Source organism: Sapajus apella, unplaced genomic scaffold (assembly GCF_009761245.1).
Source record: "Sapajus apella isolate SASKATOON/1434 unplaced genomic scaffold, GSC_monkey_1.0 scaffold124, whole genome shotgun sequence".
In the NCBI taxonomy this organism is placed as follows: Eukaryota; Metazoa; Chordata; class Mammalia; order Primates; family Cebidae; genus Sapajus; species Sapajus apella.
In genome coordinates, this window is record NW_022437064.1 from 3851723 (window position 1) to 3871605 (window position 19883).

A 19883-nucleotide genomic window follows, 5' to 3' on the forward strand; every position below is an offset into this window, starting at 1 on the left:
CTGTATTCCAGATGGCTTCCCTGTTATGTTGTCATGAGGCATGTGGCACAAGTGTCGTTGTAGGGGTACCTCCTGTTTCCCAAAGCCTCTCAATGAACCCTATGCTGCTACTGACTGGGCGCACCTGGAAAGGAGCTGTTTTTGGAGGTATGTAGTTAGGCTTCAGAGCCTAATTCTCATTAACCTCAGAATTTCTTCCCTTTTACAAGTGACAAGGAAAAGTTTTTTAAAGCAACATGATCAAAAATAAGTTAAGATTCCTATTCTATTTATGGGCTCCAAATCTACTAGATGTAGAACTAATGCAGACAGAAGATCCCAAAATAGACTTTTTTATATCGCTATTAACCAGAACATTTCATCCCCATCTGTTTTTGAAGTTGTGACTGTGTAAGGCATGGAAATTTCTAAGGAGAACATAGCAATCTATAACAACAATTCATATCTACACCCAAATTAGGACAACCGATAAATTTACTCCTTAACTTTGGGCATAAGCATCTGTACTATAATTTCTCATCTGTACTAAAGAAAGATAATAAGTAAGAACATCTGTTATCTACAAATGTTTTTTAGGTCAAAGCACTGTAAAAGCTTATGGAAGTGCTCTATCTCTTATTAACCTCAGTCACAGCAGTCTGGAATACACTTTTTCTAAACTTTCATTTATGTGGAAATTCTTCTCTTCAATTCTCCTACTTACCCCTGGTTGAATCTGACAATAATATTATCTTCTTTTCAGGCTTTAAGAGTAAAGAAGATGTCCCCAGACTTGTGGCTGATTTTATGGCTAAGAAGTTTTCACTGGATGCGTTAATAACCAATGTTTTACCATTTGAAAAAATAAATGAAGGATTTGACCTGCTTCGCTCTGGAAAAAGGTAGATTTAAAGTTGATTTTTTGTTTTGCTTAGTTTTTTACAGTAGGGGGTTGTCTGGCAGACAATGAAAAGGTAGAAGGATGAGAGAAAATTAGAGTGCCTTGGTTTTTACATTACCAGTTCAGTCTTTGCATGGGGCGCATGTAAGATAATACTGTGAGAAGCTAAAAACAGTTGCTTTGCATTTCCTATTCTGCTGAAGCCAAATTATATTGATTACAGCAAATCTGAATGATCAGAGCCACTCAACCTTCTTTAAAAAAGAACACTCACCTTTGATCAAATAAATAAATAGATAAATAAAACTCTATTTAAACAACCATAATTATAACATAGAGTCACTGAAGGTTCTGCATGTCACCTAAATAATGCTGACATTCAATGGCTATGAATTTAAATTATTTTCAGGACATCCTCAACATTTTCATTATGGGAGTAGGTGGAACTACACTGAGATTGTTTTCTAAGTAGATATTACTAGTTTTATCTTTTTCTTTTTTTTTCTTTGCAGTTTACAAAAAAAATTTTTTTACCAATAAAAGTTATTGTAAAAGAGAAGGGTACTAAACCCTATTTTAAGTGTTTGTTTTACATTTTCACTAAAGCTCAGAAAAATAAGCCAATTACATTTCCTATCTCTTTTTAACACTTACAATCACCCAATAAAATAAATTTTGTTGCCTGCATTTATATGAGGCATAACTGAAAACAGGCAGTTATATCTAGACTCTGCCTTCTAGCTCCAGAGTCTGTGCTTTTTCTGCTATCCCACACTTATTTTCATGAGGTTTTCAAGTTTAAGTAGCATCTCTTAGGCACTCACAAAACTATTATACTAGATGCTTTATCAACAAATATTCTTGAGGAGGGAAAGAAACTAGCACCCACAGAGCACAAGCTGTTCTACTAAGTGTCTCACCTGCATTATCTCATGTGATTCCCAGACAATGCTCAGTATCAGTCTCAATCTCGCTATCTAGGGAAGAGAAAACTGAGACTCGGAGAAGACATAACTTGGTCAAAATCATCAGGTGATAGGAAGGGGAAGTAGAATTCAAAGATAGATCTTGTTGTTAGCAAATCTATCCACTTTCCATTAAACCACACCGCCCCTCAAGAGTGCATGTGTATGCAAACATACACTTATATGGAAAACAACAGTCATCAAAGGTTAGTCATCATTGTCATCATTATTATCAATGACATCATCATCATGATCATCATCACAGAATTGAAAAGATGATGGCAAATACAGAGATGACGGAAACCAGAGGACAGTGTTGAACAGCAAAAAAAGTCATGAAGCATGCCTAAATTCACTTTATGAGAATGTCATATAGTAATATGCATATTAAATAAAATAATTTCTATCAATAACCAAAGATTAAAAACTTTAATGATCAATATTGGTAAAGATAAGGTGACATGGGCACTTTCATATGCTTTCAATAATAACTGATATATCCTTTTGGGAAAGCAATTTGGCAATTTGTATTAGAAATCTTAAAAAAAAAAAAAAACTAGATTCTTTGTCCCAGTGAGTCCATTTCTAGAAACCTATTCTGTAGAAATAATCAACTGTTCAAACATACATATAGGTTTAAGTGTGTTTACTTATTATCTGTAATGTCAAAAATTAGAAACATTCTAAAACTCCAACATTGAGAACATGATTTAATAAATTCCAACCAATTCTCCAAATTATGTGCATATATTTTTCATATATATATACACACAGACACACACACAAACACACACACACACGTGATTTTTAAAGAGTCACAAAGACCATCTTTTTCTAAAAATATTTATCATTAGAAGTTGGTTTATAGAAATGGCATTAATTCCAGTGTAAATGAAGCAAGTGGATCACCTGAGGTCAGGAGTTCAAGACAAGCCTAGCCAACATGGTGAAACCCTGTCTCTACTAAAAATGCAAAAGTAGCCAGGCATGGTGGTGCATGCCTATAATCTCAGCTACTCAAGAGGCTGAGGTGGAAGAATCCCTTGAACCTGGGAGGAGGATGTTGCAGTGAGCAGAGATTGTGCCATTGCACTCCCACCTGGGTGGCAAAGCAAGACTCCATCTCAAACAAAGAAAAAAATGAAGTATCTTAGAATTAATACAAATCAACTTTATTCTCTACTTCTATGAATCCTTAAACATCTCTATATCAAAGGTCTATTAAACCTCGAGCTCTATACTAATGACCAGAGCAAGTTACAAATTCTGCTGTCAGTTTTTATAATCTCTAAAATGGAAATAATATGAAAACCTACCTCCTATTATCATGGTGTAGGTTGAAGTTTCAGTAAGAAAATGCATGAAGAATGTGACAAATAGGAAGAACTTATTGCAAGTTATTATTCCAATGTTTTTGTTTCATTTTTTTTGAGACAGGGTTTCACTATTATTGCCCAGGCTGGAGTGCAATGGCGCAATCTCCACTCATTGCAACCTCCGCTTCCCCAGTTCAAATGATTCTCCTGCCTCAGCCTCCCAAGTAGCTGGGACTACAGACATGAGCCACCACAGCTGGCTAATTTTGTATGTTTAGTAGAGGCAGGGTTTCTCCATGTTGGTCAGGCTGGTCTCAAATTCCCAACCTCAGGTGACCCGTCCGCCTCAGCTTCCCAAAGTGCTGGGATTACAGATATGAGCCACTGTGCCTGGCCTCCATTGTTGTTTTATATGCCTTATTATACCAGGAACATGAGCACACAAAAATGATTGTTTGAATATGCTAATAAAGAATTGAAGTCTAAATGACAGGCATACTCAGGATGTTATGAGTGAGGTTAAGATTGGAGAAAACACAAGAGAGAACCAAAAAACATGAACTGCCCTTTTATTTAACTTCACCCAAATGCATCGGGATGGAAATGGAGTGGCTGAGAATGTAGGCATATCTTCACTAAGTCACCTCAGATGCTCCCTGGACTCTCACATGGATGCATGTTAACATGATGTCTCTTCTTTCCCGTTGCAGTATTCGTACTGTCCTGACGTTTTGAGATAATACAGATGCCTTCCCTTGTAGCAGTCTTCAGCCTCCTCTACCCTACACAATCTAGAGCAACAGCTGGGCAATATCATTAATTCTATTCTTCAGAGCTGTTATCAATAAGTTGCGTGTGGGAGATTTCTAAAAAAATAGAAATTGATGTGAAATGATTTTTCAAGCAAATGTTTAAAATCCAAATGAGAACCAAATAAATCATTGAAAATCAGCTGGGCAATTGAAGCCAATAAACCTTTTTTCTTAACCATTCTACTTGTGTCATCTTTCCCATTGAGGAAAATATTTCCTGTGAGAAAAATATTTCCTGTGACTTCTTTCATTTTTTGGTATCTTCATAATCTTCAGTCACTGAATCCCAGTGGAGGGGACCCTTCACTTGCCCTGAACTTACCCATGCTGGGCTATTGTGCTTGAAGTCTCCAACCCTGTATCTCAATTTTCACTGTCAGAATTTTCCTTTTGTTAATAAAATGTACCAAAGCCCTAAAACAAAAACTTCAGTATAGTAAAGAATAGACTCAAATTTATAAGTGAAGAAGGTCCAGAAGTTCTAAACCCAGAAAATTTCTTGGGAACTCAAATAAAATGCTGCATATTTTCATATAGTGAAGGAAAGTGTTTTTATTGTTTTTATACTATTTTTTACAGTGAAATTATAACTGAATTTTAACAACAAAAGCAGATTTTGTGTTCCACATGACAAACTTAAGTTCAGATACTGAATGTGAAAACCGAACTATTCCTCGAATCGTGTTCAAAAAAATCTGTAATTTTTGCTCATGAAAGTGCTTCATTGGCTAAACAGTCTTAGTTTATGATTCCAGTTGATTGAAAATGAGATATAAAGTAATTTAAAGGAATATGGTGGCTTTAAGAGTGTGGATGCGGTGGCAAATGCTGTGAGCACAGAATGTAAAATCGGTAACTAAGAAATGGCAAAAACACATAGAGCACTATGTTTTTCAAATGGACATATATAAACATGTATACAAGGATCCATTTTTGCAAAATTGTTTTCAATCTAGAACTTTTCTATTAACTACCATGTCTTACATCAAGTCTACAAACCTAGAATTCATTTAATATTTTGAATATGCAAAGGCCTGTGGTGCCCATTTGTTAATGCTTTCCCACACTCAGGAGATTAGTGTTTTAGCTTTATCTCTAAATGTGACATGCAAAAGTTATTCCTGGTAAAGAAGCTACACCTGTCACCAAACTTGCTACTTGTTGCAGTATCTACAATCTATATCATATTATGGAAGACCCTAGACATAAAGTAAAATAGTCTATCATTTACTATGTGACCTTCAGTAAGTCACTCAATCTCCCTGAGCTTGTTCATACACTGTTTTGAAAAAATTACTCAACCAACCCCTAACAGCTTTACCAAGCAGGGATGATGTTAATGAAAGCACCTTGCCAACTGGGAAGGGCCATGTAAATGTAGGGAATATGCGATTGTTTTGTCAAGAATGCTGAAGGAGATATTTAGGGTCAAGATAGTTTTCAGAATGTCCCTAAGACAACATCATGGGACACTACCTGTTGCTGGGTGCTCTGTGGCTTTTATACTGATGCTGATGGTGGGAGAGCTAGAAAAAGTAAAGGAGGTTCAACATGCCCCATCACACAGCAGTAACCATCAAATCCTGCCAGTGGCACAGAGGCTGGCATCTAGCTTTCACCATCCTTCCTCCCAGGTTTGGGGAGCAAGTAGAGTGAGGGGCATTAGGTGGGCACTGCCAGTGTTGTCATAGAGTGGAACATTTCTCCATGGGGTAGGAGTGGCACATGGGAGCCTTCTGCACCATGCACTGGCTCCTAGTTACATTGACACTGTGGGGAAGGAGGCAACTCAAAATTGAAATATAGAAGTGGAACCCCAGACTGGCTTGTGTCCTGGTGGGCCTAAAGTGGTGCACATGATCAGGGTGACTTCCAGCAAATTTTGACTCTGGAATCAAAAACTTCTATATTTGCCAATACCCTCTCCATAATGGAACTCTGTGAATGTACATAGTTTGCACTTATTTTAGCCAGAAGCAAAAACCTTAGTCAAAAAATCTTCTTGAACTTCAAAGAAACAAAAGTTTATATTGATGGTTTAATTAATAACTCTGACGTACTGACTTAGCACCTCCAGAAAGAGCACACAAACAAAATTCTGAAATAACCTTTTGCAACTTTACAAATCATACATGCTTCTCTGGGTCTAGAAAGAAAGTCATCTTGACAGAATTATTAGAAAATTGCTCAGGCATTGAAGTACAGTGAGAGCAAGTCTGTATCTGATAAATACAGGCTTAGGCACCTGACTCTTCAATTCTGTTACCAAACAATTGTTGCGCAAATAACTGCTAGTTAGGTGTTCCCTGAAAATGTTAAAGTAACTGTTTTATTAAAGTACATTAAATTCTATTTGCCTACCAAATCCCTAGCAATATTTAGGAAGTGGGCCATCCGATAAAAAGAGAAAGTAAAATTGGTGGGGCAAGAATAAAAGTAAAATGGGAGCAGAATACTTGTTGCCAGACACTGTTTCGATGAGATGGATGGTTACATATGTGAACTTGTTTTGCTCATTTCATTTACTTGGCTCTTAGCGTCCTGATCATCTGCACGGCACTGTCACAATCACCACAGAACCCACAGGCTACTTAACACCTCACCAACAAAACTAATGAACTAAGATAACCAGAGAGAGAAAAATATCTGGTTTCAGTTTCAACATTGCTTTTTGAGGTATTTGACACTTCAACTAATAACTCAGTAATTATCGTGAAAGCAGGTCAGAGGGATCAACAGATAATTTTTACATAAATATATTTAGAGACTACTACTCACTCAGAAACCAATAATTTACTGTGTTTGTAAGATATCTAATCTCCTTAAGAAGATATAACTACACTTTTGGGGTTTTTTAGGGTTTTTTGTTTTCTATTTTTATTTTTAAAACTTTCATTTTAGGTTTAGTGAGTCGTATGCTGGTTAGTTATACAAGTAAACTCAAGTCATAGGAGATTGTACAGCTTATTTCATCGCCCACATACTAGACCTAGTATCCAATAGTTCTTTTTCCTGACCTTCTCCCTTCCATCCTCCCCCTTCAAGTAGATCCCAGTGTCTTTTGTTCCCTTCTTTTCATCCATATGTTCTCATCATTTAGCTCCCATCTCACACCAGTCAGAATGCTGTTTTTAAGAAGGAAAAAAAGAGATGTTGGCAAGGTTGCAGAGAAAAGGAAGTGCTTATACACTGTTGGTGAGAGTTTAAATTAGTTCATCCATTGTGGAAAACAATGTGACAATTCCTCAAAGAGCTAAAAACAGAACTACCATTTGACTCACTAATCCCATTATTGGATACATACCCCAAGGAATATAAATCATTCTACCCAATGACATCTGTATGGGTATCTTTATTGCAGGACTATTCACAGTAGCAAAAAAATAGAATCAACGTAACTGCTCATCAATGGTAGAGTGCATAAAGAAAACATGGTTCATATACACCGTGGAGTATTATGCAGCCATATAAAAGGAGATTCTATTCTTTGTAGGAACATGGATGGAACAGGAGGCTATTATCCCTAGCAAACTATTGCAGGAACAGTAAACCAAATATAGCATATTCTGTCTTATAAATGGAAACCAAATGATAACTACAGTTTTGAAACAAACATTTTTAGGCCATTGTAGATTTAAATAATAAACGTCACATAGATGATATGCTGTTGGGTGTGTGGGAGGAAAGAGTTGGACTTCAAGACTAAATATTCCAAACCTGAATCCAAGCCTCAAGAATTTGGAAGCAAAATGAAAGCTGGAATAAATTTTTTGATTACTGCAAGGAAATTCTAAGGCTTTTGATTTAATCTTTCCAATATCTCCAAACTATAATGAGTGGAAGAAAGAATTTAGACCAGTGAAATACCATTTATTTTACCTTTGCTACCTTCTCCTCCTTCAGGGACATTTAAAGACAGAGGACATTCAAGAATGTGCTGGTTGACTTTTGGGAGCGAAAGAGATTTGAGGCTCTCTTAGCTATTTGTTCTTCATCTCTAATAGTTCTGAGCAAAAAGAAAAGTGAGGGGGCAGAAATAACCATTACATCCAAAACGAATGCCTAAAGGAGAAAATGGCAATGTTTAACCCAAAAGTTCCATTCTGTTCATTGGTACCCAATGCAAATATTTATTTCTAAATTTAAAGAATGAGGAGGAGTTTAACAGAAGCAAAACTGGGGGAAGGCATCCAAGACCAAGGGTTCAGCAGGAAAGAGCAGAACATATTTAGGAAATTACAAGCATTTAATATTCATGGCCTGTAAATTTCATAATGGAAAAGGTCCGTGGTCAACTAACAGTGATTCTTAGATCCCTTTCTAAATGTCTCCTCGATTACTAATAAAAGTTTACTCTGAATTTTTTTAAATTTACTTGAAAAAATAAGCACAGTTGAAGATAGTTAATTATAAAAAGTATTCATTCACATGTATATTAATTTTCTATTTCTGAATAACAAATTACCACACAATTATTGGCTTGAATGAACATCATTTATTCTCTCATGGTTTTTGCAGGTCAAAAATCTGGGAACAGCTGAACTGGTTGCTCCAACTGGGGTCTCAATGATATTGGCTGGTCTGTGTTCCTTTCTGGAGCTTGGGGCCCTCTTTCACACTCACGTTTCTGTTGCCAGAATTCATTTCCTGGTGGCTGTGGGACTGAGGCTTCCAGTTTCTTGCTGGCTGTGGACCAGGGAACAATCTCAGCATGGCTCCCTCAGCACACCCTCTCATGCTTGCAAACTCCTGACCCCCAAATCCCTCCAGTCTAACACAACATAGTATCCTGTAATGTCAGATAATCACACACATGACTCTTTCATCAGCACTTCCTTTGTAATATAAATGTGATGGGTGGCTGTTCCATCATATTCAAAGGTTCCATCCTCATATAAGATAAGGGATCATACAAGGTATGTATACCAGGGAGCTGGAGTCTTGGAAGTCAGCTTAGAATTCTGTCTACCATCATGTTTCAATAAGTTTGGGCAGCTATAGCAAACATGACAGACTGGGTGGCTTAAACAACAAATATTTATTTCTCACCATTATGGAGGCTGAAGAGCACAAGACCAAGGGGTCAACAGATCTGACGCCAGGTGAAGGCCAACTTCCTAGTCTGTAGACAGATGCTTTCCCTCTGTATCCTCACATGACTGACAGAATGGTCACCTGTGTCTCTTCTTATAAGGGCACTAACCCCATTCATGAATGGGGAATCACCTCCCAAAAGCCCCACCTCCAGATACCGTCACATTGGGGATTAGACTTCAACACATGAATTTTGATGGAGCACAAACTAGTCCATAGCACACAACATGACAATAGAATTCATCAGGAAGCTCTTGATGTCAAGTTCCTATAAATTACTAAAGGATGTGATTGACATTCTTGAAGAAATTATTAAAGAAATTTGATTGTCCTGCCTCTGTTAAAGACTTTCAGGAATATTATGTAAAGAAATTTTTATTATGGGGTAAACAAAATAAAATGAAAACAAAATGGGAGGTTGACTTAAATAATTTCATGAATGTATTTAAAATAAAATTCTTAGCACAAAGACTAATTTCCAATTCTAGTATAAAGAAATAAACTAAAAAAGAAAATAACAGACAAGGAAAAAATATTTCAACATGTTATTAATTAAAAAATCATATTTCTAATTTCCATATCCAAGTGATTTCTATTTAAAAATAGACAATAGGAAAATGGACAATGATGAAAATTCATTGGGGAGGAAATTAAAATGGCCAATAGGCATATAAAATGATACTGAGCCTTGGTGGTTGTCAAAAAATACAAACTAAAGCAAAATGAGATATCACACTATTAGCTTTCAGTATGGGTAAAAATATGCATTATCATAGGTTTCTGACAGTGATATTTATTAAAATTTACAACATGCATGTCCCAAGCAATACCATATTTTGGAATAGACTCCATATAAATAAAAATATCTGTGCATAAGGACATAGAAACAAGGCTACTTACTGCAGCCTTATTTGTAGAAGAAACAAAAATTTTTAAACTGTCTAATTGATTGAAAGAATAAGGAATGATAACACCCTATTTTGAATGGTAAGTGGGATCTTTCTTTAAAAACAGAGGGCTGGGTGTGGTGGCTCATGCCTGTAATCCCAGCACTTTGGGAGGCCAAGATGTGAGGATTGCCTGAGCTCAGGAGTTCAAGACCAGCCTGGGCAACATGGCAAAAAGTCGTCTATACAAAATTAGCCAGGCATAGTGGCACGTGACTGTAGTCCCAGCTATTTGGGTGGCTGAGATGGGAGAATCATTGGATCTCAGAAAGCAGAGGTTTCAGTGAGCCATGATCATCCACTGCACTGCAGCTTGGGCAACAGAGAAAGACCCTGTCTTAAAAAAAAAAAAATTATATATATATATATGTTAAAATCTGGCAGTATTAATATCATGAATCACTAAGCATAAAAAGCAAAGTACAGAGTAATTTGTAGTGCATGATCCAATTTTTGTGAAAGACAAAACAAATTTAAATTCCTACTTATTAGGATATAGGTTGGTATGAGCGTGGTGAAAGATATAGAAATGTACAAAACAGGCTGCTCACCTGAGGAATCTAGATCTGAAAACAGTTGAAGAACTAAAGCTAACTTTTTAACCAGAACTGTTTGGTTTTACTGTTATGATAAGATTTATAATTTTATTACTTTTTTACCTTATAAAGAAACTATAAACAAAAATTCCAGCTGCCAACATATATATGTAATTATGAAATAACTTTAAAATACTGTAGCTGTAATTTCTATTATTAAAAAAACTTCTGGCCAAATAAAGGTCAAAATAATATTAACTATCTCAGCAGCCTCTAAAGCCTTGGGAAGATATTACTCATAGAGACATTGAAATGTTTTTCTTATTAGATCATTTAGGAATCTAAGATTCCCTTAAATGCCAGATCTACAGGTGTGAGAGAGGAGTAAACAGAAAAATGTATAAATGGGGGTATGAGGAGAAAAAAAAGTATTTAAGATTCTTTGTCCATACTCTTGATTGCATGAATTGCAATCATCTTTCTTCATAAATTGATCAATTGCTAGCTCTCAATTGCAATTCATCTTTCTTGATAAATCTTAATAAAACAACTTTCTTTCAAGCCTTCCCCACTTTCAAAGTAGAAGTCATTCCTTTAATTTAATCAACGAATTTCTGTACTCACTCTGTGACAGACATTGAGCTAAGATCTGAGAATGCACAATGAAGACAGAGTAGTGTCTTCCTCCTTTGAATTCCATGTTGAACTCTCTCCTGGCACTGACCACTCCCTGCTTCACAGGAGGGTTCTCTGTCTTGTCTACCTGACCACAGCCAATCCCACTGCTAATCTGTAATCCCTTAAAGAGGAGACACCAGATCTTCTGGATTATGGGACTGCTCATGGCACAGTATCTGTCCTAACATAAAGGAGGACAAGAATTCAACAATCATTCATTAAACACCTGCCTATACACTGAATTAGGTACAGTTGGTGACACTAATGAAATTCAAGAACATTCCTGACTAGAAATTTCCAGTAGAATTTAGGAGACTAATCTCGACACTAAATATAGAGGACAACAAAAGGCAATAGACCCTAAAACCATAGGAGGGATTCCAGTATCACAGAGGTGCAGAGAAGCAAAGCATGACTGTGAGGTACAGTTAATACACCTCCACGAGGGCAGCCTTGTCCTGCGTCTCGAATTTGGGTAGGATTTAAATGAGCCAGAGCGACAGGAAAGAAGAGAAAGAGCATGATGAGCAAGGGCTTGAATGAGGAATGGATTCCTCTTTGGAGGACCATGGAGATACAAGCTTCTAAAGAACAACTGTATTGGAGAATGAGGAGGAGAAGGTGGATGAAAGGTCAAAACCAGATTATCTGGGGCTTTCTTCTTTCCTTCATACTTTTCCAAACCAGAAGCAACTGCAATTATAGGACCTCCCTTTCTTCTCTACTAGGTGAATGTTTCTCAGTCTTCTCATGAGTCTCAGTGCCTACATAATTAAAGCTTACTGAAATGTTCCCTTGGCAATTCTAGAGAAATATGTTCTTTATGCTAACTTGCTCATGTTGACAGACTGCATCTGATTAAATAGCTGTCTGTACAATACCTATAAGTGTGTATAAAAGAAAAATCAAACTCCTATTCTTGGAAAGCCATGAGGATACTAGTCACATTGTTCAAAGGTCAATAGAAATGATCCGGTATGGATTTTTCTCAGTTTCCCACAAGAGCACAGTTCCCAGCTAGAGCGATGCAGAAGGCAGGTGATCTCCGCATTTCCAGCCGAGGTACCAGGTTCATCCAAATGGGACTGGTTGGAAAGTGGGTGTAGCCCAAGGAGGGCAGACTGAAGCAGGGTGAGGTGCTGCCTCACCTGGGAAGTGCAAAGGGCTGGAGGACTCCTGCTTCTACTCAAGGGAGGCCACTGGGGACTTTTCCCAGCACTCCAGCACTCCGGTTCAGATACTGCACTTCTCCCACTGTCTTTACAGCCCACAGACCAAGAGATTCCCACCAGTGCCAATAACACCAGCGCCGCAGCTTTCCAGCATAATACTGGGCAGCTGTGTTAGCCAGCACCAAGAATGCCTATGAGACAGAACCACCCACTCCCCTGAAAAACAGGGGACTGAATGCAGGGAGCCAAGCCATCTGGCTCGTGGGTCCCACCCCCACAAAGACCAGCAAACTGAGACCAACTGTATTGAGATTTTCACAGCCAGCACAGCAGTTTGAGCTCAACCTGGGATGGCCAAGCTCAGTGGGGGGAGGGGCGTCCACCATTACTGAGGCAGTTCTAACCTTGCCTTTGTAAAAAAAAGATTGCAAAGAAGTTTACACAGCAGACGGGCAGAGCCTGCGGCAGCTCAGCAAAGTCTCTACAGGTAGACTGTGACTAGATTCCCTCCTTGCTGGGCAGGGAATCTCTGAGAAAAGGCAGCAGCCAGTCAGGGACTTATAAAAAAAACCCCACCTTGCCAGGAAAGAGCACCTGGGGAAAGGGGCGGTTGTGAGTTCCAATTCAGCAGACTTAAACATTCCTGACCAGCAGCTCTAAAGGGAGCAAAGGAGTTCCCAGCACAGCACTTGAACTCTGGTATGGGGCAGAAACCCTCCTCAAATGGTTCCCTGACCCCATATATCCAAAAAGACGCCTCATACAGGAAAGCTCTGGCTGACATCTGGTGGGAACCCTTCTGGGGCAAGGCTACCAGAAGAAGGAACAGGCAGTAATCCTTGCTGTTCAGCAGTCCCCACTGATGATTCCCAGGCAAGTAAGGTCTGGAGTGGACCTCCAGCAGTCCTACAGCAGAGAGGCCTGACTGTTAGAAGGAAAACTAAAAAACAGAAAGAAATAGAGAAAACAATCAAGATGGCCGAATAGACACAACTCCGGTGCACAACACCCAGGAAGAGAGACACAGAAATCGAGAGATCTCCTAGCTCCAACCGAGGTAAAAGTTCAAAACTGGCCAGGTGTGGTGGGTCATACCCATAATCCCAGCACTTTAGGAGGCCAAGGTGGGTGGATCATCTGAGGTCAGGAGTTCATGGCCAGCCTGGCCAACATGGTGAAACCCCATCTCTACAAAAAATACAAAAATTAGCCAAGCATGGTGGCGCAACCCTGTAATCCCAGCTACTTGAGAGGCTGAGGTGGGAGAATTGCTTGAACCAGGGAGGCGGAGGCTGCAGTGAGCAGAGATCATGCTACTGCATGTCAGCCTGGGTATCAGAGCAAGACCCTGACTCAAAGAAAAAAAAGATTCAAACCCACTTTTTCTGTATAGAAGAAGAGAAAGAGAAGAAAAAAAGAAGAAAGCTTCACTCTTCAATTTTGACTTCTGCATTTCTTGACTCAAATCTAACCTAGAAAACAGTCTCTACGTATAAAACAGACAGCAAAATAGGATGTGCATGCTAAGTTCCAAATGAGTTACATAAACAAGAAGCACCGCATTAGTAATGTGGAGACAGAGCTGAAGGACAGTGGAGCAGACACATAAAGAGTGGAGAAGACGCACTCCTGCTCCGGAGAGAGAAGAGAATCAGGGAAACACAAAGATACAGGAAATGATAAACATAGATTCTGTATTTGTTTTCTAGTGCTGCTGTAACAAATCACCATAGACTGAGTGGCTTAAAACAACAGAAATTTATTCTTTGGCAGTTCTGGAGGCTGGAAGCCCAAAGTCAAGGAGTCAGCAGCTGTCTCAATGAAGGGCTGGAGGTATGAAATAGAATAGCAGCATGGAGGAGTGCTAGGGAGGTGAGGAAAAGGAGGCAATAAGTACAAAGGGTCTTTTCTTAAAATGTCTTTTCTTAAACAATATGACCCGGGTTTATTGCTGGCTTTGCAGTCACAGCCCGACATCTCCTGAATCTACATTGAAACTTCCAGAAGCTACCAAGTCCCTATTACAAAATCAAAATACATATTGGCACTTGACTCAAATTATAAAGTCAAATTCAAATTATTCCCATTTATAAGTCAATTTATAGGTTAGTCAAATGGCAAAATCTCAATTACTTCAGGATAATTACAATTTCTCAAGGCCCATCAATGGAAGCCCAAATCTGGGCTAGAAGTGGTATTACTACTTCTATACTAGAAGGAGCATTTGGCCTAGAGCTCCCAACCCTTAATTCAGAGAGCATGTAAATATCCCTTTTAACTCTCCCAGTGGTAGTTGGAAAGATGTGGGGCAATGGGGAGTTTGTTGTTTGTTTCTATGTTTTTCTTTTTAATGAGAGAGGGATGAATATGTTTAAAAGTTGACAAATCACATTGTGAAGAAGCAAAAATAAATAACCGTGAGCTTTCTTAAGAGATGTAGATGATGGAGAAGGAGGGTAAAATGAGTGTGGGTGCTGAAGTAATAGGAACCTGAGTGAGTTTCTGTCTAACTTATATTGTAATTGATTTATTCTATACTTACTGACTTCCCAGTATGTATCAGGCAGTTAAGGTAGAGAAAAATATGAGATTAAAGGTCCCTACTCTCATAGAAATTTAATTCTAGAGGAGGCATTTAGACATTAAGCACTAAAAACTTTAAGATATACTTTGGAGGCAGAGCTGGCAGGGGTTGTTAATGAATTGTATTATTCATTTAGAGGGGAAAGACTTTTCCCTAGAGGGCGAATTTTCTGTGCACAGTAAGTTCTTCTTATGAGGCAAAGGGAGATGGAGAAAAATAGGGTGATGATGTTCAAAAGTTTGACACGAGTGTTGAAAGATTAAGACAGCTATTTCAGAAAACTGGGCAGAAAGCTGGCTAGAAAATGTCATTGGATTGCCAGGCAATGTTGAGGCTTCATTTGATCTCACTGATCAAGCATAGTCAGTCCTCCACATCTGCAGGTTTTAGGGCTCTGCATCTACGGACTCAACCAACTATGAATAGAAAATATTTTTTTAAAAGAACAATTAAAAATAATAATACAACAAATAAAAAATGCAAATTTTAAAATACAGTGTAACAACTATTTACATAGCATTTACATTGTCCTAAGTATTATAAGTAATCTAGAGATGATTTAAAGTATACAGGAGGGTGTGCATAGATTATATGCATATGCTCTGCAAATGATATCAGGTACTTGAGCATCGGCAGATTTTAGTATCTGCAGGGGTCCTGGAACAAATCCCTCAGGTTCCAAGGGACACTGTATATACAATGGAACCAATATGCCTTGTGACTTTCCCCATCCACCTTCAGCTGCTCAAGGATGTCCACATAACTGCCTTAGCAGCTGCCAAACTCGTCCCAAACCCCATAAATTTGGTGAGATTTCATTGGCTGAGGAGTGAGCACTCAACCCATGCTGAGCAAAGAGAGCCTTTCTTATATATTTGTACTTAAGATGAGGGAAAGATCAGAACTCTCCTGTTGCAGTTAGACTTAAGAATCAAACATCTTTAGGGGTTGTATTTCCTAACTCTATGACAAAAGCAAGTCAGTGGTGAACAACTGAAACCAATATCCTGAGAGATACCATAATAATAACAGGTAGCACTTATACGTAGGTCCTGCTATGTGCTAGGCACAAATTCAAACATTTGTCATGCCGTAATTCTCTTGATGCTCACAATAAACATATGAGGTGGTTACTACTATTATCATCCTCACCTTATTGATGGGTAAACTGGAGCACAGAAGGTTTGAGTTTCTTGCCTTGTGTCACAGAATGTGAGAAATAAAGCTCAGATCTGTTAGGGCTAGCATTTCTGCTCTTAACCACTATGCCACACCACTTCACATAAAAGAGAGGGAAAGTCTTCTTTAAATTGAATGGTTTCAAGTTTCTTCTCCTAGTTATATTTCTGCCCACTTTCTTTCTTTGGTTGTTCACTTCTTTCATGGTTTCTGTCAGTCAAAATTTTCCCTCTTTTACCTAAGGTTATATAAGCCGAGTTTTTGTAACTTGGAAACAGAGCCCACTAATAACAAGGTTATTCATGCTGGCTCTTAAGTTGGAAACAAGTGAACCATAATGATACACTTCACTGATATCCCTCAAATATGTAACTCACTGAGTGAAAAGGGTCAGGAAATCAGTAAAGATTCCACCACCTTTGATTCCACCTATACATAGATTCTATAGTAAAGCAATTAATTGGCTAATTATCATCTATAATCTCTTAAAACTCAGACTACGGGAAGATCTACACTTAGACAACTTGGCAGAGAAAAAAGTGACTATTGCTGCAAGGTTTAGTAAGGTACTACAAGAGAGGCAAGCCCAGACCGGCCCTTCTGAGCAAGAGAGTTCAAAGCAGAACACTCCTTTATTTCAAGTAACAGTCAGTCTCCTCGGGCTGTTGGGTGTTACTTCATCCAAATTCTGCTGAACAGGAACAATGAATAGATTGCAAGAGTAGGTGCATGGGTACAGAAAGAATGGAAACCAGGATACTGCGCAAGAAGTTTATCTAAGGAGAGAGATAAATGAACAGGCCTAAGTCTCTTTAGCCCCATCCAAGTACCTGTCTCCTTAAATCATCTTGCCCATAAATGTAATACATCCCTATGTAAGGCATTATTATCTGGGATGCCTCCTAAGAGCATTCTCTTGGCCAGATTTCAGAACAATTGAGCCAAGCCTCTTCACCCTAGCCCAGGTTCTGGTTCAAGTCTTAAAGCAAAAGCCTCAAAAAATCCTAAGAGATAAGGCAGATCCCCAGACTGTATGCTAAGACAGAGACAGTGTAAGGGGCCAGGATCCTGAGAGAATTTCTGAATTATCTTCAGATATAAAACTCTTCAAATGAAACATAAACAACTGACCAGGAGATTAGGAGATTGCTGTTGCCAGAAAAGCTCCAAATGTAGAGGCCTGCAATTGCTGAACCTTGTCCCAAATTACTGTCTCACCCTTTTCCTACCCAAACTACCCTTCCCTTACAGTAGCTGTAAACTGTGAAGGTGACAGTCCTCAACAGACTAACTGCTTCATCGGCTCCCTCTGTGGAGGCTGTGAAGGATGGTAGACAAACGATGTCTAATGAGGTGAATTGGGGCAAAGTGACAATATTATAACAAAAGCCTCAAAAATGTGACCTGGAAATTTATCCAACAAAATGCAGACATCCCCAATTTAAGATGCTTCGACCTACAGTCTTTTGACTTTACAATGGTGCAAAAGGTATATGCATTTGGTGGAAACCATACTTCAAATTTTGAAATTTGATCTTTTCCTGGGCTACTTATATGCCGTATGATACTCTCTTGCAATGCTAGTCACCAGCAGCCAGTGCAGCTCCCAGTCAGCCACGTGAGGGTAAACAGCCAGGACTTTTCAATGTACTGTATTGCAAGACGACTTTGTCCAACTATAGGGTAATATAAATGTTCTGAGCACGTTTAAGGAAGGCTAGGCTGAGCTAAGATGTTTCACAGGTTAGGTATATTAAATCCATTTCCAACTTGCAGTGCGTTTATCAGGACATGACTCCAACGTATGGAGGAGCACTTGTAATTATATGTGTTTTTCATAAACAGATTAACTGTAACTTTTTTTTAAGAAAGTCATACTGGAAGCAATATATGTAAAGTACTAGCAAACTGGTTAAGTAAAATACGATATATTAGTAAATATATCGTTTGTTAGTTTTCCTTCCAATAGTCAGGCCCCTCTGCTGCATGTCTGCTGGAGTTTGCTGGAGGTCCACTCCAGAACCTGTTTGCTGGAGTATCACCAGTGGAGGCTGCAGAACAGCAAAGATGGCTGCCTGTTCTTTTCTCTGGAAGTTTTGTCCTAGAGGGGCACCTGCCAGATGCCAGGTGGAGCTTTCCTGTATGAGGTGTCTGTTGACCCCTACTGGGAAGTGTCTCCCAGTCAGGAGGCACAGGGGTCAGGGACCCACTAGAGGAAGCAGCCTGTCCCTTAGCAGAGCTCGAGCTCTGTTCTGGGAGATCTGCTGCTCTCTTTAGAGCCAGCAGGCAGGAATGTTTAAGTCTGCTGAAGCTGCTCCCACAGCCACCCTTACCCTAGGTGCTTTGTCCCAGGGAGATGGGAGTTTTATCTATAAGCCCCTGACTGGGGCTGCTGTTTCTCTTTCAGAGATGCTCTGGACAGAGAGGAGGAATCTAGAGAGGTATTCTGGCTATAGTGACTTTGCCACACTGTGGTGGGCTCCACCCAGTCTGAACTTCCTGGTGGCTTTGTTTACACCGTGAGGGAAAAACTGCCTGCTCAAGCCTCAGTAATGGCAGATGCCTCTCCCCCAACAAGCTCAAGTGTCCTGGGTTGACTTCAGACTGCTGTGCTGGCAGCGAGAATTTCAAGCCAGTGGATCATAGCTTGCTGGGCTCCATGGGGATGGGACTCACTGAACAAGAACTGTTGGCTCCCTGGCTTTAGTCCCTTTTCCAGGGGAGTGAATGGTTCTGTCTTGCTGGGGTTCCAGGCACCACTGAGGTACAAAAAAAAATTCCTGCAGCTAGCACAATGTCTGCCAAACAGCTGCCCAGTTTTGTGCTTGAAACCCAGGGCTTAGATTGTGTAGGCACCTGAGAAAATCTCCTGGTCTGCGGGTTTCCAAAATCATGGGAAAAACCATAGCATCACGATGACAGAATCAAATTCACACATAACAATATTAACCTTAAATGTAAATGGGCTAAATGCCCCCAATGAAAAGACAGACTGGTAAATTGGATAAAGAGTCAAGACTGCCATTGGTGTGCTGTATTTAGGAGACCCATTTCATGTGCAAAGACACACATAGGCTCAAAATATAGGGATAGAGGAAGATTTATCAAGCAAATGGAAAGAAAAAAAAGAAAAGGAGAGATTGCCATTCTCATCTCTGATAAAACAGACTTTAAAACAACAAAGAACAAAAAAGACAAAGAAGGGTACATAATGGTAAAGGGATCAATGCAACAAGAAGAGTTAACCATCCTAAATGTATATGCATTCAATACAGGAGCATCCAGATTCATAAAACAAGTTCTTAGAGACCTACAGAGAGACTTAGACTCCTACACACTAATAGTGGGAGACTATAACACTCCTCTGTCAATATTAGACATATCAACGAGACAGAAAATTAACAAGAATATTCAGGACTTGAACTCAGCTCAGGACCTAATAGACATCTACAGAACTCTCCACTCCAAAACAACAGAATATACATTTTTCTCAGCACCACATCTCACTTATTCTAAAATTGACCACATAACTGGAAGTAAAACACCCTTCAGCAATGTAAAAGAATGAAAATCATAACAAACAGTCTCTCAGACCACAGTGCAATCAAATTAGAACTCAGGATTAAGAAACTCATTCATAACCTCACAACTACATGGAAACTGAACAACCTGCCCCTGAATGACTATGGGATAAATAATGGAATGAAGGCAGAAATAAAG

The 19883-nt window shown here is 39.0% G+C and overlaps 1 protein-coding gene across 3 annotated transcripts in view; it reads left to right on the forward strand.

Annotated features, from left to right (window-relative positions):
- The window catches only part of LOC116538955 (alcohol dehydrogenase 1C-like), a 55442-nt gene extending 51289 nt beyond the window's left edge, over positions 1–4153 (forward strand). For all 3 annotated transcript variants that reach the window (XM_032261555.1, XM_032261554.1, XM_032261553.1), the window contains exons 7-9: positions 12–147; positions 743–881; positions 3872–4153. In XM_032261555.1, coding sequence (XP_032117446.1) covers positions 12–147; positions 743–881; positions 3872–3896 — 300 coding nt within the window. In that variant the 3' untranslated portion in view covers positions 3897–4153. The remainder of the gene's footprint in view (positions 1–11; positions 148–742; positions 882–3871) is intronic.
- The last annotated feature ends 15730 nt before the right edge of the window (positions 4154–19883 follow it).